Source organism: Crinia signifera, chromosome 1 (genome assembly GCF_055691185.1).
Source record: "Crinia signifera chromosome 1, ASM5569118v1, whole genome shotgun sequence".
In the NCBI taxonomy this organism is placed as follows: Eukaryota; Metazoa; Chordata; class Amphibia; order Anura; family Myobatrachidae; genus Crinia; species Crinia signifera.
The window spans coordinates 92527662-92550024 of NC_139217.1; the positions used below are offsets into that span (position 1 = coordinate 92527662).

The 22363-nt window shown below is 41.3% G+C and overlaps 1 protein-coding gene across 1 annotated transcript in view; it reads right to left on the bottom strand.

The window, feature by feature from the left end:
- Positions 1-22363, bottom strand: part of SNX25 (sorting nexin 25) — a 189442-nt gene that overhangs the window by 98660 nt on the left and 68419 nt on the right. Inside the window, exons 4-6 of the mRNA XM_083170201.1 lie at positions 15093-15265; positions 12813-12999; positions 7741-7811 (exon numbers count right to left, since the gene is read on the bottom strand). Coding sequence (XP_083026327.1) covers positions 7741-7811; positions 12813-12999; positions 15093-15265 — 431 coding nt within the window. The remainder of the gene's footprint in view (positions 1-7740; positions 7812-12812; positions 13000-15092; positions 15266-22363) is intronic.

Sequence of the window (22363 nt, forward strand, 5' to 3'; positions counted from 1 at the left end):
ATATCACTCAGGGGTAGATTTATTAAGCTTGGTGAAGTGTCTGGTTTTATTACTGGCCAATCAGCTCCTACCTGTCATTTTTTTTTAAACCAAGCCTATAGCTTCACAGTTAGGAGCAGATTGACAGTTTATTACTGCACCGAGCTTAATAAATCTGCCCCTCAGTGACGTCACCGGGGCAGCAACCGGACAAGCAGTTGCTGATGTTATTGCGGGATTGAGCTGCATGCACAGATAACAGTGGCGGTCGTTAACGGCACATTGGCCGTCGTTCATTGCGTACACATTGGGCGAGATTATGAACAATATTGCTCAAAAGGGCCAAAATTACCAATATCATTCATTTTATCATCCAGTGTGTATGCACCTTTAGCGAGTTCACAAGTTATTACAAGATCAATTCTGTGGCCCTTCCAATGAGTAGTGGAGTCATCCACAGGGAGAGGCAAAAAGAAAAGGCTAGAGGGAGCAGTTTGAAGGCATGAAGAGATTGTGAAATGTCAACGGAAATATTGAAAGCACCCATAGTGATGGTGGGGATCTCTGAGGTGAGGAAACAAGGTAAAAGAGTAATTTAGAAATTGTTTGGGAAGATGATAGAGAACTGCACCATGCAGATAGAAAGGAGTGAAAATCCTGATAGAATGTACTTCAAATGATATAAATGTGATGGAATCTGTGCTAGAACTGTGTTTGTGGGAAATTGTCAAAAACAAGTCTTTTCAAAGCGGATTGGTTGCTTTCTACTGGGTCCATGGGGGCCCACACTGCATACTCTGTGGTCATGTATAAATACAGCGGAGCTGCTGCAGCAACACAAAACAGGAAACCGGTTTTGGCGGACATTTTAGCAGAGATTTGCCAAGTAGAGAAGCCTCCAGGAATAAGGCATTGAAAATATGAACCCTAGGTATGTGTGTGCCCATTTGGCTGATGCGAATAATAAACTTTCTTCATAAAGTCCTGCATAAAATGAATGTGCCATATAAAAGTTAATAGCAACAATAATGAAGTTCCTCTTTAATCTGTTTGTACCTAAATTACAAGTTTATTGCTAAAAAAAAAAAAAAAAAATCGCTGATCAATATTGGCAAGAAATTAAGGTGAACAAAAATAAATAATGAAACACTTGTTCCATCTTTAGCCTTCTTGTATAATTAATCCAAATCCACAATGCCGCCTTTTAATGGTCTATACTTGCATTGTTAATCTATGGATAAAACATACATGAGGTAAAATATTACGGTTTGAATTTAAAGAGACCGAATTTGCTTCATTATGTAACATGTCTCCACATGATGTGCAATTATGGCTCTTAGTACAGAGGATTCAGTAGGAAGGTCTGTCACTGGTTTGCAGATAATGACAGATCTCAGAAAATAATGTAGCAACATAAATGTCGTCACCACAGGGAGTGCACTGGTCCAAGCCGGGTAACGTGACAGAGGTGTACGTGGGAAACACAAAACAAGCTGCTTCTCTATTTCATTATCTTCAATGGTCCACTTGTGTTATCATGGGCAGTAATTCAGACTCATTGTGAATGTGGAGAATTGTCATTGTGCTGAACATGGGGCCAGAAAACCAGCGACAGATAAAACACACAGCTGTGCCCCATAACTCCTCATGTGATTCAGGATATTCATGAAAGTTTGATAAGCTATAGAATGATTGCTACATTGGCAATGCCTGGCAGTTTCCTTTATCTCAGCAGTACAATTACACGTTATATAAATGATGCATCGTTTTCCTGAACAGATTCAGATCAGAAACTTCAGGACTGCGTGGAAAAGCCAATGTATAAAAGAAAGGATATTGTTACTGGGCACAGGTTCAGGACAACAATGATTTACTAGTTAGTAGCTGCCAAGTAAATATTGTATTTGTCCTGTTATATCTGTCCTCTAACATACGCACTTCTTCTTAGGTTTTGTTTCTGTACTGTATGTACTTTGTGTGGTGCTGCAGATGCCTTGTACCCAATAAAGAATAAAATTACAGATTTGATTCTAATGGCATCCTTATTGCATTTATCCCACCCATGAGTCAAGCTAATGCTATTGATATTACTCTAATAAGCAGGTTTAAAATAAAAATAAACATGTGTTATGTGCACTGTGGGGTCTATTCCACCCCCGGCCAGGCTCCTCGCTCTCGGCAGCGCTCCCTGTCCGGCAGGTGGCAAGTGCAGCTCCCTCCAGCAGCTCCCTGTGAATTCGCACATGGCATGGGGAGCTACTGACAGCAGCAGCAGGATGGGACACCAGGAACGCTCAAATACAACAGTCGGACTTGGCTTAAATCCAAGTCGGACTTACCTGCCCATTGAATAGGACTTGTCGGATCCATTACGACAAATGCATGTCGGAATGGATCAGACTCTAAATTGAATACTGCCCTGTATTTCTAAACTGTATGTCTAAACTGGCCATAGAACTAGACCCTCAGGTCCAAATGCATCTGCTCGTGTATAGGGGCCTTCAGATTTCTAGATATGTTCTTAGCACAAGTTTAACTCTTGGTGAATAGCAAACCCCATACTCTCTCCTTTTTTATAATAAACATCCTAACAAATCTGTTGTAAAATAATAATTGCCCAGAACAGATTAGGAACACAAAGTGTAAAACCCTTTCAGAACTGAGGGGCAGATTTATTAAGCTCAGTCAAGTGATAATGGGGCAGATGTATTAAGCCTTAACAAGAGATAAATGCAAGGGTGATAAAGAGATAAACGTCCAGCCAATCAGCTCCTTACTGACTTTTTTCAAACACAGCCTGTAACATGGCAGTTAGCAGGAGATTGGCTGGATGTTTATCTCTCTTTATCAACCGTGCATTTATCTCTTATTAAGGCTTAATACATCTGCCCCATTGGGTCTGGTTTTTATCACCGGCCAATCAGCTAACTGTGAAGTTACAGGCTTGGTTTGAAAAATGACAGGTAGAATCTGATTGGCCGGTGATAAAAATCAGACACTATCACTTCACCGAGCTTTATAAATCTACCCCTCAATGCATTAAACTAGAGCAGGGGAACTCAAACTATTTTGCGCTGGGACCCCACAAATAATAAAAATAATGACAGGACCCCAGCAAGTTACTGCAGAAGGTCATCACATCACATGGACAGCAGCACACACATGGCAGCACTGTGGAGGCACAAAATGATGGAAGAGCCTGAAGTAACAGACAACTCAGATATTTCAGACTCCTTGAATCAGTGACTGAGATTAGACAAATCATCCGCCTGATGGTCAGCAACATTGCGTCGCGACCCCATAATGAGAAGGCGAGGACCCACTTTGGGGTCAGGACCCACACTTTGAGAACAGCTGAACTAGAGCATATGCCTCTTACATACAGAAGAGAACCCATTTGTGTAAACATAAATCAATTTATATGTACAATAACTGAAGAATTCCAATTAAAAACTATCATTTATTTATAAAGTGCAAAACACTTCTAATTAGTAACACCACCACAGTGATTTCTGAAACGGTGACATATAATAAAGCAATTCTGTAATAGCTAGCAATTAAAATGATATGAAAATGAAATAGCTCATAAAGCAAATACAATATAAGCAGGGTTCCTAGCAGCTCAGGTGCATTGTGCACAGACATTGTGCCTGTGTGATGTTTGTGGTCATAGTAACCAGGGAGAGACGCCAGTCATGGCTGAGGAGATTCGGCCAGTGGAGCAGATGTATTAAGCTTTAACAAGAGATAAATCCAAGGGTGATAAGGAGAGATAAACGTCCAGCCAATCACCTGCTAACTGCCATGTTACATGTTGTGTTTGAAAAAAGTCAGTAAGGAGCTGATTGGCTGGGCGTTTCTCTCTCCATCACCCTTGCATTTATCTCTTGTTAAAGCATAATACATCTGCCCCATTGTTTGGGTCAGCAATTCAGCCAAAGCTTAATAGAGCTGCTTGGTATTTTCCAACACATTTGCACAGTATATTTTGCTGCACACAGCCTTCTCAATGCCAAGCACAGCACAGACGTGGCAACAATTCTCATAGAAAATATAGTACAGAAACCTATCATCATCAGCGGAGAGAAAACCACAAACTTCTCGCAACATTTGAGTGAACCTAGTTCACTGAAGAGTTATATGATTAACTGTGCCATTGAAAAGACAGGACTTACTACGGAGTTATACGGTTGCTATTATTACTACTACCATTTATTTATATAGCGTACACATTCGCTACATACATATGCGTTCTGCAGAGCTTTACAGAAAACATTTGAATTAGTCCCTGCCCCCCCAGTGGAGCTTACAATCTACATCCTTACCACACAAACACACAAGGGTTAATTTTGTTAGCCAATTAACCTATCAGTATATTTAGGGGCGTAACTAGATATTTGTAGGCCCCATAAAAAAAGTTTGTAAGGGCCCCCTATTTAGCAACTGATGGTAATAAATGTATGTAAAACCTATTACGTAGACAGTAAAGATGGCCCCCTTCAGCTCTATGCATCTATGGTAGTTACGCCCTTGAGTATATTTCTGATAGTGGGCGGAAATTGAGTACCCATAGGAAACCACACATAGGAAGCCACACCAAACATCACTGTCCTGGACTCACTGACAGTTGATGTGACCCCCCCCCCCCCCCCTCCTCTTTGAATTTTGGTCTGTGTTGGAGTCCAACCTCTGTAACTGCCACTGGCAGGGAAGTCCAGAAACAGAGCATTTTGTACCTAATGGAATGGGTAATGTTGGAGGGTATGCAAATTCCACACAGTTATGGCCATACTCGGAATAGAACCTATAACCTCAGTGCTATGAGGCAGTAATGCCAATCATTACACCATCTGTGCTGCCCGTTTTAGTGTCTCCCTTTCTCAACTCTTCTATAGACAATATTTGCAAATAAGGCCTATAGAACTCTTAATTTAAGCAGACAATCTCATATATAAAACATGACTAAGTTTACAAGCAACCTAGATAATACACTGAACATCTGCAAGGTTTCCAACACACACAGATAAAACTGACATTTACTGAACGAAGAGAGATATTTTATTTGCTTAAGTTCCATGGCCAGACAGTGGAGATATTGTCTATAGCAACCAATAAGATTCTAGCAATAAATTATTACATAAAGTATTAGCTACAGGAACTGATAAATTGCTCTCTTTGTCCTCTTTAGAAGGTTACATAACTTTCCACCCTAATCTCTGAATACACAAATGGTTAACAAATTTTCACCAAATAGTAAATAAAACAAACTGCACTGGTAACAGATTTATCAAATCCAGAATTTATTGTTCAAATATAAATCACCGGCCAGTGATATTAAAAAACAAACAAAAAAAAAAAAAAACACATAGGGCAGGATTCTCTAAACCAAAAATGCGGTAAAAACCCGATTATCTGGGTTTTTACCGCATGTGAGATGCACTAAAGACCCCCTGCTGGGTTAGCGCGATGCCCCATAGAAGCCTATGGACTTCTACCACGACCCACCGCCACCCCAAACAGACCCCCACCAACCCCCCTCACCTGTGTCCGGGCAGCACAGCGCTGTGCTGCCCAGACCTGTGACCTCCTCCTCCTTGCACTGTAAAGCCTCTTCCAATTGCAGGGAGGAGGAGAGCCCGCCCCGCAGCAGCAGCATCATCCGGCCAGGTAAGGGAGGGAGGGAGGAGTCGCCGGTACCCGCTGCCCATCTCCGGCCAGATTGCAAAGGGCAGCTCTTAACGCAAGAGCTGTCATTTGCCCTAATTATTGCATGTGTTAGTGCATATGCGATAATTATGTCTGCGGTAGCCGCCGATGTGTCGACTCGGATTTTAGAGAATTCAGCCCATAAAAACGTAAAATAACAGACATATTTGCATAAATTAATAATTCATTAGTATTAATTTAAAAAGTTGCTGTTTTATAGTGCCCAATAGAAGGTGTTAGGTAAATATTATTTTCCTCTGTCCAATTAATTAGTATTGTGAGGCAGACATTTGTATGTAGCAGTCAGTATATTTAAGAGAAAAAATTATATTGGCAAGTCTCTTACTTAGACTATAAGGCCAAACAGATAAGGGATCTCTCTAGGTCCTGTTTGGTGGTGTCCTTTAGCCGTTTGCAGTTATAGTGTAAACTGCTTCCCAGGCTGGAACTTTTCCTTGTAGCAGGTACCAGTAAAAGCCTCTTTGTATCTCAGAAAGAGAGTAGTGATGACGTGTTTCCCCACCTTCTTTGTGGCATCAGCGGCTTCTTCAGATCACAATGTGTTCACTACGATGCGAAGAAGCCGCTGATACCACAAAGAAGGCGGGGAAATGCCTCATCACTACTACCTTTCTTTCTGAGATAAAAGGAGGCTCTCACTTGTACCTGCTACAAGGAAAAGTTCCAATCCGGGAATCAGTTTACACTAGAACTGCACAACTTAAACAGCTAAAGAACATGTCCATACAGGACCTAGGGTGGGATGTATTAACAGGGGTTTTACCGTATTTTCAGCTTCATACATCCCGTCCATAAAGAGGTACCCACATCTGTCTGGCCATACAGTCTAAGTAATGCTGCTTTCCCACTGCAGACCAGTTTAAAGTACTGGTAATCTTAAATGGTATTTAAAACGGTATTAGCATTCCCACTGCAGCAGATTACCGTTTTAAATACCATTTAAGTACCATTCCCATTGCAGTGAACCGTGTATAATGTAGAGTGCCTAACACCCCCCCCCCTTCCCCCAGTGTAAAGAGTGCCTAATCCCCCCCCCCCCCCAGTGTAAATAGTGCCTAACCCTCCGTACCTGCCCTGTGCCCCCACCTCCCCTCCCCTTGTACTTACCTGTGGGCAGTGGGGAGGCAGCGGGGGTCATTGCAGGGTCCATGCAGGATACAGGCAGTCCCAGTGCCTGATAAGACCTAGTAGTTCTCACTTTTCGCATATGTAATGAGTGCACGTGCATACTAATGAGCCGCTCATTACATATGCGCATATGTAATGAGCGGCTCTTTATTATGCACGTGCACTCATTACACATGCACAAAGTAAGAACTACTAGGTCTCATCAGGCACTGGGACTGCCTGGAGGCTAAATAACGTTTAAGAGGCATTCCCACTGCCTCTTAAACGTTATTTAACCGTGTAGGACTCTGCTTTGAAAACGGGTCGAAATACCGTTTAATTTTAAACGGTATTTCAACTCTGGCGCTTTCCCACTGCAGCCTTAAACGGTATTTTGCCTTCAAAAATCGGCAATATACCGTTTTAAGGCTGCAGTGGGAAAGGGGCATAAGAGACTTGCCAATACGATTTTTTTCTCTTAAATATACTGACTGCTACAAACAACAAATGCCTGCCTCACAATAGTAATTGGACAGAGGAAAAATGGAAATAATATTTACCTAACACCTTCCTTCAGGCACTAAAAAACTGCAACTTTTTTAATACTAATAAATTAGTAATTTATGCAAATATGTCTGTTATTTTAGGTTTCTAGTTTCTTTTAGACCTATCACTGGCCAGTGATTTATATTTGAACTATAAATTCAGGATTTGATAAATATGTTCCCAGCTCAGTTTTATATGTTTCGTTTGTTGTCGCTTGAGGATTGAGCATCTTTTTTTTATAGACCGCAGCAGGGGACTACCACATGTGCATATAATTAATTGGTTCATTGCAGGACTGATCCAACGCTAGCATATTGTTTTGTTCTATCACCAAATAGTAGGTGTAGCTAAATGTAGCTAAAATGGCTATAAACGTCTTACCTTTTTGTCTTTTCATCTGTGGAAAGCTTCCTATTGTAGTTGCTTGAATTATTTCAACAACAATCTGATACCTAAAAAGCCATAGGAAAAATGTGTGGTTATATATTAATTAATTGTTAGTAGGCCACCTTAAGAGACTATTTTTAATACATGTATAAAATTTAGTAATGTTATTCTACCATTAAAACTGTAGTAAAAGACCACTCAGTACCAGGCCATAACAAGGTGTGCAACCCTATAAATAATGAATGAACGACTGGTGGGATTCAATGTCTGGCATGTCCGCTCGGCGCAAAGGGGGCGTGACCGCGAAAAATGGCCGTGGATTGGCAATCTGCGGGCCGTGATCGCGACAATCCACGGCCGTTATCGGCAGAACGGGTCCGACAGCTTCTAAAGTCGGACCCGTTCTGCCGTGATCACGCTTGTCGGTCGCTAAAGACAGCATTGAATAGGGAGCCGCCGATATATCCCACGTCGGAAATAGCGGTGGCACATTGCATTTTGAAAGCAGAAAAATAAAGTAAAGATGCTACCCCAAAGTGCTGGAAACAAGAAAATCATACAGGAATTAAGATTTTATAACCAAATATCCAACCGGTTACAAAAAAGGTCATTAACCCACAGTACAAAGAAAAACAGCACTGAGGGGTAGATGTATGAAGCAGTGATAAGGGAGAAGTGATAAAGTAGCTGGTACTGTATCACTTCTCCTCCCTTATCACTGCTTCATACATCTACCCCTAGGTTCCATAGAGAAATTGTAGAACAATACCATTAATGGAAATCTTATACAAGTATAAATACATTTAACAGTATAAAAAAAAAAAAAAAAAAAAAACAAAGATAGCACTAGAAGAAACAGTAATCATGTAATTAACAATTTTATATAAAAGATAAAATGATCATTTTATATCTCTTGGTCTCTTTCTCTTCCCTTTTTAACTTTTCCTCTTTTCACAACTTTAAAAAAATTGTTAAACAGAATCACGTTTTTTACTGCAACACGACTGATTTTTTTCCAATTTAGATGTGTACATTTTTGCTTCTATGTTATGGAGCTATTACTATTCTGTATCGTGATTCCCCAATAAACATATTTTGAAAAAAAAATAGATAAAATGATCAAATAGCTAATTAAATATGCTGAATGGACCAGCGCACAGCATTAACAATATCAAAAGACCAAAGTTCTATTGAAGAAATCCTTTTCATTCTGAGTGATATAGCATTTGTTTGTTTTTCTGCATGCCCAATTGCTAAAGCATTATTATTCTGAGTAAAGGAATAGACTGAAGATTATGAAGAACTTACATACACATACTGTAGGGCTTTTAGCCGAAGTCTGCACGCGCATCCCAGTCGCACAGCACTTGCGCCCTGATAGCGATCCGAGACTAGGAATGGAGTTGGGTGCATGGACTGTGGAATTCAGTGGGTGTTCCTGGGAATTAACAGGAGGATGGCTAAGTAGGCTAGGCGAATCGCTGCGAATACGCATAAATGTTCACTCGGCTGGCCATAGTCAGACTGAGAAATATACCTGCCATGTGGCCGGAGCAAGTGCATCCAATGATGTGACTAAAGATGCAATGAAACGGAACTGTAATGCTGCAAGACACTCCAAGTGGGCAACTCCAAATGAATTACATCAGCTGCAGTATTAGAAGAATCGGTTTAGAATCAAGACCATAGTGAACCTAAACTTAAGTTACATAAAGCTTACATACATAATTAGTGGTTGTAGCATACCTACAGTATAACCTACATAATAAACAATGAGCACTATGGTATACAGCCTCCTATGAGTAACGAACATCTGCAGAGCTTTTCATCAGTAAGCAGTTTCCAGGACTATAACTGTAATCAATTATCCAAGGGGAATACAACCACCTTTCTTTTTATTACAAAGTACCGGTACCTTAGCCTGAGGAAAAATAGTTAACAAAAAAACAAAATCATTTAAAAGAAACAAATTACACGCAAAAAAAAAAAAAAAAGATAAAGTATATACAAGAATATGTGTTGCCGTACACTGAGGAAGCAGCGATTTGTGTGTGTGTGTGTGTGTGTGAATATTCAGCCTACCTACTGACTAGGTACCGGGAAGTTGTGTTTTCAGGCTTGTAATAGGCTTAATTCTCATTATTATTATTCTTTTACTCGGGGTATAAATGCATCAACCATAGGCCAAAACCTAAACAGCCCCAGCACACTTACATCAAGAATGCAGATAGTCAATATTATAGCAAAGCTAAATAGATTCAATCATTCTAGCTGCCAATAGATGGCACACAACTGAGCATTCAATTGTTGGGACATGTCTGCTTACAGCCTCCTGAGATGGCACGCTGTGTGCGAAATTCCAATGGTCTCGGCACTGAAACTAGAGCACCCTAACCAGGACGTTAGATTGGCTAAGCCTAACTTGCCTAGTTTAGGATGAACAATTTCCCCTTGGTAGCGGAGACAGGACTAAAACAATGGATAGGCGAGCGAAGAAGAGAATCTGGGGCTGAAAATACAAGTTCCGAAAATAGCAGAGAAGACCGTAACTATGACAGTAACATAAATACAACAAATCAAATGGGGTCTTTAAAACAACAATGGCCGTCATTTTGTGTGCCTCTCACAGATAATGGTTATGTCAAGGTTTTGATGGAGACTAATGAAAGATGATTCCGGCTGTCAGCACTCTGCTGCCCAGGACACAGCTGCTAGTTTTACATCAAATGAAAGAAAGTCACCAAGCAACAATACACTTGACAATATCACCACATCAGTACATAGAATGCTTATGGTTTTATCACCAATAAACTGCAGCCTGTGTACCAGTTATATCTGAGAACACAAACCCCGAAGGGAAAGAAGACAGGTGTGGTATATTGCACTTTATTTAGCACCAACATATTGCAAGCACTTAAAAAAGAATGTTTAATCATGCACTGACTCGCCTCATTCCTTGCTCCAGTGCAGATTAGAATCTACACCTCACTAGGGATAGTTTTGTAAATAGTTAATGTACCAGTATGTACTTAGCTTTGTTTGTTTTTCTTGTTGCGAGAACAAAATTAAAACCATGCAAACTCCACACATACAGTGCCCTGATTCACTGTAATCCATGGTATTACTGTAATAGACAGTGTATAAAAATGTAGATAGACTACATTGGTCATTACAGCAAGATGGCAGAATAGGTTAGGGGTGATGTGATATTATAATGATCAGTGGTCTATCCTAGAAATCACATCATTGGCCCTTATTCTGTTTCGAGCGGTACGGCCCGCGTGCGGCCGTACCGCCGATGTTTTCCGTCTGCACATGCGCAGAGGTCAATCTGCGCATGTGCAGGCGAATTCGCCGCACATAACGTTACTACGCCGCAAAGGGGGCGTATAGGGGAGTGAGGGGCTTCATGCCCTCATTTCCCTATGTATACGCCCCGCGTTTCATGGGCGTTCCCATGCAAACGCGGGGCGTACGCATGGTAATGAGGGTATGACGCAACTCATGGGGGCGGAAAGCTGACGTCGCCGGATGTCAGCTTTCAGCCCCCATACAAGCTAACACACGGACGATTGTCCGTGTGGTCTCAGCTTGCGGGAGCTGCTGGGGCGTGCGGACCTGCCTTCGATGGTCGACGACCATCGAATGCAGGGGGCAGCTCCCACCATGGTGGAGGCGTACGCCTCCACCATTTTCGTGCGGATCGCCAGCCGTCCGTGTACGGACGGCCGTGGCGATCCGTAGTGTGGGCGGGGATTGGTTTGTGCGGTCAGAGCACCGTGTGCGGCTCTGGCCGCACCAACCAGAATAAGGGCCATTATCTACTTGCCAGTAATGTAACAGTGGAGTCCCAGGTGGATCAGATGTATCACAGTTAAGGTGCGTACAGATGCATTGATTTGCTTTCTATTCGATTTCCCCTCTCCGACAACCTTTCGATTTTCCATTTGTTTTCACATTCAATTTGCACTTTTGCATTCAATTCGATTTCGATTTACATTCAAGGCACAGTGTACACATTCGATTTACTGGATCGAATTCAATATTTCCTTTGCTGCACAGTCTATTTTTCTTTTTGATATAGAGAAAACAGGAGCGCGCATCAAATCAAATGCCAGTCGAATGTGTCCTAAAAACCATTCAATTTCGATTAGGTTTCTATTTGAATTTGCTTCTATAAGCAAAATCGAATCGAAAACAGGGAAAAAAGCGAAGCGTGTGTACACAGCTTTAATACAATGTATATATTGGGCAATGCCTTGTACATATACACTAAGGTTGATTCAATTCAGCTCATTCCTCTCAAATTTGCGTATCCAGGCCATGATTTGCAGTGCCGGCAACGCATCATATCACAGCTGCATAGAGCACTCGGTGCACCCTTCGCCGTAGGAGGACGACTAGCACTTGCCCTGCGAGTTAGAAATTCCACAATTAACCCTGGGCCCAAGGTACATTTTTGACACCTTCACTGGAAATGTCCAGAGGTAAATACCTTTTTGGTCAAGATCATTTATTGGCGAAACTGGTGTTCTCTTTGCTCATGCACCTGATGTAGTATTAATTGAATAATTTAAATAATACACAGACAATAATGCATATACTCTTTATGGTCAAGGTGTGTAAACAGTGTGTATGCTGGCATGCTTTTACTAAAAGCACACCTCTGGCGGTCACTGCTTTTTTTCCGTTACGTTTATCCATTTTCGGTTCCATCCTAAAATCTTAGAACCTAAGAACCTAAGTTCTCATAAGGTAGGACCCTCTTCCTTCATGTTTTTTCTTCTCTTCCTAAAACAATCTTCAATGATACCAAATCCTGCAGGTCTCTGACACCCTGATACTTATTTAAGAGCTGTCTGCTGATAGAGCGGTTTATGTACAGTACCCTGTACTTGTCCTTTATTGAATTAAACAGTAGTCACTGTTTGCTTGTTTGTTTCTGTACTCTAATCGGGCGCTGCGGATCCCTTGAGGGACCATATAAAAGGATTAGAATAATAACAGCAACAACAACAACCATCCACAATCTAAAAATGTTTAAAATCATTCAGAGAGCCAGGTACCTTAGTTGTTTCAGGAACTCAATGTCAGAACTATTTGTAATCAGTTTGATGAACTCCTCATAAGATGGGGCATATGTATAAGTCTTCTTGTGCCGTTCATTCACCTGCTCCCTGTATTCCAGCTGGCTGAGCAGCATCTGATTAATATAATCCGGATCACTCAGCAGCTCCACCAAGGGCTTCAGCACTGAGGAAACAAAATCAGGACACAGCAAGATGAAGGTCACCTGAGATACATACTTGAGTATTCTTGACCTTCTTAGTACCAGCTAAAGAACTCTAACCTAGCAGGGGATGGTTGGGGAAGTCAAGAGTAAAAGCAAAATAAACTGAGAAGGACATTCCAAGACAGGGGTATTAAATGTGCAGCCTCCCCAGCATGTCCTGCTACAGATTTTGCATACGCTAGTAGCTCAAATGTGGTAAGGCATTCTGGGATGCGTAGTTCTACATAAGTGGTGTCAAACTCCTGGCCCCTCAGCTGTTGTGGAACTACACATCTCAGCATGCCCTGCCACAGATTTTATATAATGTATTGCTAAAACTGTGGCAGGGCATGCTGGGATGTGTAGTTCCACAATAGCTGGAGGGCCATGAGTTTGACACCACTGTTCTACATCATGAATTGCAGCATTTTGAATATCATTAATGTTACACTCTATGGAAACACAATTGTGAGGACAACTTGCACACTTTGCAAGGAACTACATTTACCTCAATGCATAAAACAGACACATTATAAAGATAATATAATCAGAATACTAAGGTTCTATGACAGTGGTGGCCAACTCCAGTCCTCGAGAGCTACCAACAGTTCACATTTTCCAGACAAACTAGCTGCTGCACAGGTGCACTCATTACTCACTGACACATTGTTAATGATCCACAGGTGGAGCTAATTACTTCACTATGATGTCATGCCTCAGTGGTGACCATCATGATCAATTTCAATTTGGGTGACAAGGGTGCTTGTTGCAGTGTCTCACTGCTCGCACAAGCAATTCACAATACTGTTCACTTATGGCTGTGCTAAAAATGTTCTAATTGTTGTAAATGTTAAATTTAGGGGGTAACTGATAGCGATAACAAATCTTCACTTCTAAAAACTTTGGTTTTGTTGGACTTTAGCTTGCATAGCTGCCGTATTTGGCCCTATTGCTGATATTTCCATCTGTAGCCTTCTCCTATCTGCTGATTTATGGACACCATCATGTACCAATTACGTCCAACCCACTAGATGGTGGGGTAAGCTACGGTTTGCAAATCCTGCCAGCATCAACATACATAGTTGCATCCATACAGGGTATATCATACCACTACACGTGCCAGTTTTCCCTTGTACGATTTATCTCCCACAGTTTAACTTTCATAAAACACCCAGAATGACTGCCTCAACTGATACCCACAATGATGGCATGAAAAACACATGGACTTAACAGTTGTGTTGGGAACCTACTCCTAGCAATATGCTCGTACTGTGGCTTCACTTCTAAGCTAACCTATTCCTCCAAGGGTAATCCTATGAAGTGCACCAAAGATGTCTGTTTGTCCTGGTACAATCTGTAGGTAAAATATGCAACCCAGGTAAATGAATACAAAAAAATGCCTGCACCAACACTGCATTACATATGTGTATGCTCTAGGTTTTCTTTTTTACTTTAGTATTATTACTAAATTATTTTTACTATGTGTTTTGTTTTTGATGCTGAAGAGTATCTTCTCATCTATCTATCTATCTATCTATCTATCTATCTATCTATCTATCTATCTAGTGTCCATGAGTCTCCGAAACACTGCCATCTGCTGGCAGTGAGTGAAACATCTTTCTCACATACAGAAACACAGAGGCAATCACAAGGTAGAAGACTAGCTTTCAAACTTTTCCTTCGAGAGGGCTTAGCTAGTATTATATAAATATAGTACATAATAATGTTGCCCAATTGTAGAGAAAATACTTAACACAGAACAGATATGCACACTTCTGGAAATGTTTGGACACTTTATTAAGTAGGAAACAACTGAAATAAAAATAGTGTCCTCATTGGAAAAATATTACCTCAGATGACAATGCGTTTCTTCATGGTAAAATACACACATATACACTTGCACACAATTGTGACCGTTAAGAAACTAACCTTCCAATAGTTATGCCGGACTAAAGACAATGGGTAAACTGTGTCCTCAACACCCTACAGAATGTACAGCACCATATAAAAACTTTGATGGTGATAATTTTGGGGGGAAAAAACACATACAATGCATTTTCTTCCTGGAACATACCCTTAGTGGCAAGTATTTCAGAAAGAACTATGCGTAAGCTGCGAGACTGGGCATCCCGAGTGGGCACCAAGCAGAGAACTAGCACCTGTGCACACTTCTGCAGGTACCGTAGCTCTTCTTCGGTGTTTCTCAAGCAGGGATGAAGGGCAAATGGTCTTGGCTGTTCATCCTGTCTGAAAGAAAAAGTAACAAAAAGAGAAAGCAAAGAAACTGAAGGTAAATGAAAACCACAGAGAATACTCCATAATAGACTATAAATGCATTTCCCACTGCAGAAAATAAAGGACTACTATAAAGTACTATTCTATTTGGAGGAGCATCCTGAGGTAGTGTTACAGATTACATACAAAATAACAATATTTCAGACATTTTATTCTGCCATGTTTGATGACTGAATTGCAATTTATGAAACTATTTTAATGTTACCTAAATATGCAGTGTCGCTTAGAAAAACAGGAATGCTCTGACCAGGCCATGAATCGGACATAACCACAAACAGATGTTTATGTGAAAGTCATTAGCAGGGCAAACCACAAGCTACTGCGTAAGGCTTTAGTTGGAATTTTATGAAATCTAGAATATAAAGTTTAGGATTGAAGGCTGCATTAATTCATAAACATCGTTGACTTGCCTCTGATAGCATTAAAGCAGTACAGGTTGAGTATACCTCATACAGATATCGGTTATCCAAAGTTCCGGATTGTTTTTTTTGCTAAAAGCACTACCGGGGACAGGATATGTAACGGGCACTACTGGGGATATGATATGTACAAAATATTTATGCAAAGGCAAAAAGAATTGTCTCTGTGTGGCGCACCTAAGAAATTTACACAATAAGATGTAACGGTACTTATGTAGTATCTGGGCTGCCGATTTTTTGATTGTATGCCTTAAGTTAAGGCATACAATCAGATGCGATGCGATATCGCATCGCATGCGACCATCGGATGCGATGACCCGATTTTTCCATAGGAATCAATGTTAAAATGGACTGAGTCCATTTTAACATGGAATTCAATGGGAAAAAGGGGTCCTTTTCATACCCCTACTATCCAAGTGGGTATGGAGTTGTATATAAACCTGTGGCGAGCGTAGCGAGCCACCGAGCCCGAAGCGTGGCGAGCGAAGCGAGCCCCGCGAGGGGACGGTATTCTGTGTCCCCTCGCGGGGCTCGCTACGCTCGCCACAGGTTTATATCCAACTCCATGCCCACTTGGATAGTAGGGGTATGAAAAGGGCCCCTTTTTCCCATTGAATTCCATGTTAAAATGGACTCAGTCCATTTTAAAATGGATTCCTATGGAAAAATCGGGTCATCGCATCGCATCGATGGTCGCATGCCATGCGATGAGATGTGCCCGATCCGACCCGATTTAGAAATCGGCAGCCCAGATACTACATAAGTACCGACGTAACTTTTAATTGAGTATCTATTAAAATTAGTAGCAAAATAAAAGACAAATAATACATACATACATACATACATACATACATACACTATTGACACGGACATGCGTTAAAAAGGATATCTCTACCCTCAGAACGTGGGGCCCCAAAACCCAAATTCATGTTAATACATTCAATTATTACTTTATTGGTGTAAATGTAATGCTTTTGTCTGTTTTTAATACAATAACTGTGCTTGAGGTGGCGTATTGAACAATAAGGTATTCTCCTTTAGGTTGCGGAGCAACATTGGGCATGATATCCAATATCTCAGCTAGTGGTAGGCAGAATAGTAGCAAGTTTGAGCGATTTCAGTAAATCAACCATGTAAATACATAAATCCGGTATGCTGAGAGTGCTTCAATATTATAGAGCCGCTACATTAACCCGACCCGCTGGATTCCGCGTGAGTACGGGGGAGATGACTTCGCCGGGTTGCAGCGTCACTCGCTGCGCCCGGTGGAATTGCTGAATGCAGCTACTTGTGGTGCCACAGAAACACCTACTAGCCAGAGCTGGTGAGTCACGGTACTAGTACATTGCACGCCGTGTCTCTTCCTGGCTGGACTCACAGTTACGAGACCGCTGGAGCGCACCTCTAATATAATTTTTAGAAAAACAGATCAAAATGCATATATATCGGGGAAAGGGCACACACACACACGAAGTGTATGGTCAACCATACACTTTGTGTGGTATTTTAAAGAAGGGTATGGAACGTCAGCATGGGCCTCAATCAGCCTGTCTCTGTCTCAATCATTAGATGTGAGCGAATTACATATGATTGTGCGACAGGATACCGGACAGTGATATCTTCACAACTCGCACATAGATTTGCACATCTGCGAGTACATAGCCGATCAGATGAGTGATCAGGTCTGAATCAGGCCCAGTGTCACTTTTTGGCAACATTCAAAAGAGAGGGAGAGTCTCTGCAGTGATAGGATGGTTATTCTGGCAAGCTTGGCATATGGTCCGGTGTCTCTTTCTGGACGAGTACTCTAATAAGATTATTAGGGCCACAAAGAAATCCTTGCTGATTTCGCTGCACCTGTGCTTTTAAACTGTTTTTTTTGTTTGTTTTTTTACATGGCTCCCAAAGTGATCTCAAGCTTCCAAGGGAGGAATCACTATATTATTTCCTCAGAGGAGCGTCTTCTTTAACATACATATGCTATGATCGTGGCTTGGCGCCATTGAAAGGATAAACTGCGGCCCAATGAGCATTTCATCTCTCTTGGGAGAAATACTTTTTAAAATAACACTTAAAATACTGAGCAATAGCGGTTGTCCTCTGCCCCAATCAATTCAGAGCCCATCAGGAGAACATTCCCTTTAGATTGTAAGCTTAAACGAGCAGGGCCCTCTCCCCTCATGTGCTTCTCTAAGAATACTGTATATCTTTGCGCCTGTTAAAATGGCATCAGTGTTCGCTACTGCAACTGGTTTTTATTTACCATGTACTTGTCCTAATTTGTATTTGTACTGTCAATCACTGTATTCTTGTATTTTTGCTCATCTATGTACTGTCATGTGCTGCGGAACCCTTGTGGCGCCATATAAATAAACGAGAATAATAATTGCCACAGAAGAGGAACATCTGCTGCACATCACCAGTGCTTTAGGTTTGAGATAAACATTGACATTTCGACCTTGACCATGTTGAACTTTTTCACATGTAAATCTATTGCCTGACGACCGATTGACTGGATACCGTCTGAGGCTTGTCCGCCAAAGATGTAAAATGTAAAAATAATTTGCAACCTTCTCCATGTTTAAATGTTAAGATATGCATGATGGGAAACACAGATTGCAATAGTAAATTTACCTTACATGGTAAACAGCCTTATTTTTGCAGATAAACTAGTCTTCATGCTGGCATTAAAGCTTTGGTTGTATAAGCTCATAAAAAAATGTCTTTAGTCATATTAGTATAATGATAAAATATTAGGAGTAGATTGAAACTTTTCCATGACCGTTTTCTCAAAAAACATATTTCCATTACCACCATCATTACTATGAATTTTTGTGTGAAGTTCATACAGTAATGGTGTCAAAATGTATTTCCAAATGAGCAGGAACCCAAAAAAAGCACTAAAAAAAAAAAAAAAAAAAAAAAAAAAAATCCATGTTTTCCTGTCCATTTGGTAAATATTCTAAGGAAATTGGAGTGAACCCTTTGACATATAATCTGGATCTATTTATGACAGGAAAATGTTCCAATTGATATATGAATGTAAATGCCCCAGGCGTGTACACCTCCTGCACAATGCTGATTGGGTGGGGAGAACAGGGTGGAATTATCCCCTGTGTTATGCTGTGTTGATTTTGGATAAAAAGGCACAAGTTTTGCCTGTAAAGTTGTACAATCTATCTGATCTGAATGCTGTAACATTACCTGTATGCTGTACCTCCTAGGGATCTAGGAGAGGGCTCTTTTAAGAGCTTCTACTTTGAGCAAATAAACCATCTATTGCCTCAAGACGACTGCTTTAATCTTGCGACCAACAGAATTACTGCAATAATTCCGTTCTCCGGCTGTTCTGGGTATACTGCCCAGTGTCCTAAAAGTTTCCGCTCTGCCAGCTACCAAAGCAGAGGTCTGGTCCGTGACCAGTGGGGAACCAATCATCGCCAGTCGGGGGGGTGTTAGCAGCATGTCGACGCACACACTCCAGCAGCTAGTACTCAGGTGCCAGCGTTTGGACCTGAGGAAGTATCCATGGTTCCAGGCGCCACGTAGGAGGAGTCTGGTGGTGGCAGCGATAACCCCGCCCACTGCATAGTAGGTGGAGTCAGTAACAGGCGGTTACGGACGCTAACAGGGAATCCCCTATTGGCAATGTCCCGTGAGACCAGCTATCTGTGGACCCGAAGGGCGTAGTCAGAGTGTAAGGGCAGGCATCCAGTCACAGAGACTATTGATTTATTATATCTTCCTTAAAACTAAAGATTTCCCAGCTTTCATAAAAGAATAAAAGCAGTATCAGACCAGTTCTATATTAAACCAATTTCTGTATTTTTCTTGGTATAGGTCACAAACGTTTAAAAATAGAATTTCCAGCCTTTAGAGCATGTTTCTGTATAGTGGCAAAAAAGTTAAGTAATAAGGTATAGTGGCACCATCATTTTTAACAAGGGGCAACATATAATTAACCCAAATATTAAAGCATCATACATGTTGCCTGCCTGTGTCCATATCACATAACTACACATAGCTAACCTGTGTCCACACTGCTCTGCCTGAAAAATTCCTTGACAGTTCTTCCCCTGCTGCCGTATTCCTTCCAAGAACAATTACCAGGTTCACAGCTACATTAGTGTCAAAGGCACATCATCATGATACGCTTGCCATGTTCTATCTGCCACAGAGCACTACAGTGAGATTTGCAGTACTGGAACAAAATAGTATAATCCCTAACAGAAAGACATGTTCCAGGTGCATGTCTAAATCAACATGGGAACTGGGATTTGTACACCCTTGCTACATGCGTGCACCAGTAAGAGTGCATTATTTATGGGGGAATGGCATTTAATGGGGGTGCTGTGGATGCAGAATTTCTGATCAATTTTAGGTTTTTTTTTAGCTTTTTTTTTTTTTTCGGAGTCTTCTGATGAATTAATTTGTATATATTCAATTAGAATCTAAATGGTTATTTTGACGAAAAACATTTTTCGTGAAAATATTGCTGAAACCCACTGCCGAATTGGTATTGTCAAAAAAAAAAAAAAAATCTTGTTTCGACTTTTGACTTTTCACCGTCTCCAATGTTCCTACGGCATTTTGCTAAAAGAATATTCAATGCCAAATTGTCGAAGTCGCTTGACTGTTTTTTGTTGCTCATTTCGGCATCTTCATTCCGGTTACTCATTGGGTTGGAACCTGACACCGAAACTTAATTAATGTAATTTTTCTTCATTTTTTTTTTAGTTTTTGAGTGTGCATGGCATATACTTTTAGTAAAGAATAGTGATATTTTTATTCTTAACAAGCCACATTATTTGATTTATTTCCCAAAATTTTTTTGTTATCTGCCGAGGGAAGGAAATTACCCATAGATTAACATTTTTACCAAGTTCACTTTCACTGCCACTCCTGCGTTTGAGACGTCAGGGAGAAGATCAAACATTAGAATGTATAACGATACGGTATTGTGTTAACAAGGCAATGTAAATAGGAATGCTTTTCTTCGTGTTTGAGAAAAAACCCCAGTGGCTCTCTCGAACGTCGTAAACACTCATAAATACTAACTTCGGCTAATGAGAAGAACAGATCAATAAAAAGAGAAAGAAGCAATACGTCTTGCCTGGAATTGTTTCTAAAGGTCATGATCGATTAGATTTCTCGCAATCATGGGAAAAAGCACTTTATTTAAAATTCCTACTTGGTAACAGAAATAGAGTTATTAACTTCATATATATCAGATATACGCCATGGCTCATTAAAATAATTTTGTATGTACTGTAGGTAATTACTTTACAGGCAATCTACTGTATGTAAACTTTAAGCAAGATCTGCATTCATAAAGAAAGTGACACATAGTTAAAGGAAAAGGTTTTGAATAAAAGGCATGTTAAACGATATCCATGAAATATAAAAGCACTACAAAAAAATAAAAAAACAGAAAAATATGGCCAAAACAAGAAAGTGACTTAAGCCGGGTGCACACTAGGCTAGCATGTTGGCGAGAGTGTACACACAGTATGTCTAATCATTGTTTACAGATGTATCGCCTAGGCTGTGCAGCACAGACGATGGGCAATATAAAAAAAAAATAGGCTGTGTGTACAGGTGACCCGCCCACTGCCCACACACTTCACGCAGAGGATGACATCACAGCTAGGCGAGCAATTTCAAATGCCCTCCCAGCTGGGTGCTCTGACACATAGTTGCCGATCAGTTGGCCTGTATACCTGAAACTGGCACGACGTAGAAGTAGAAATAGTCTGCTAACTGCAGACATTAGTGGGATCTCGATGAGTCTGTCCAACATTTTAAAGTAGTAATCATTTACCGGCTTCATTTTTACATGATTGCTACTTTAAAAAACACAGGGCAGACTCACCGGGAGCCTGCGATGCCTGTAGTTCACAAGCTATTACATTTATCTCATATACTTACTCATAGAACTCACCGTTTATTTTTAATTTGTATAGCCATCTATAACAGGGACCGGCAACTGGCGGACCACGGTCCATCTCCGGACCGCAGAAGCCAGAGCTCCGGACCGCACAGTAATTGTGTAAATATGCCAGGGGAAGTGAGACATGACGTCTCCTTCCCCTGCCAAGCGAGCGTGCTATCGCGGCACCTCACGTGGGCGGGCGCTGAAGACGCGCCCAGCGTGTTCAGGGGGAGACGCCGCGCACGCCAAGCCAGCCCGCCCAGTGAAGGAGCTGCCTGACACCGCACCCCACGCCTGAGCAGGGGCAGTCGAGCAACGGCTGTCCCTGTCCACTGCTGGAGAGAGAGGAGAGAGTCCAGACTCCAGAGAGAGTTGCAGGCAGCGGAGCCGGGAGGCACTTTTAAGTGCATCTGCGGGTTGCGGCCTGCCCGTCCCCTTTTAAAGTACAGTATGCAGAGTTTGCATTATTAAAAAGGTGAGCCGAATGTGCCTTCATTGTCCCTGTATTCAATACAGGGACAATGCTGCCAATACAGGGACAATGCTGCCAGTACAGGGACAATGCTGCCAGTACAGGGACAATGCTGCCAGTACAGGGACAATGCTGCCAGTACAGGGACAATGCTGCCAGTACAGGGACAATGCTGCCAGTACAGGGACAATGCTGCCAGTACAGGGACAATGCTGCCAGTACAGGGA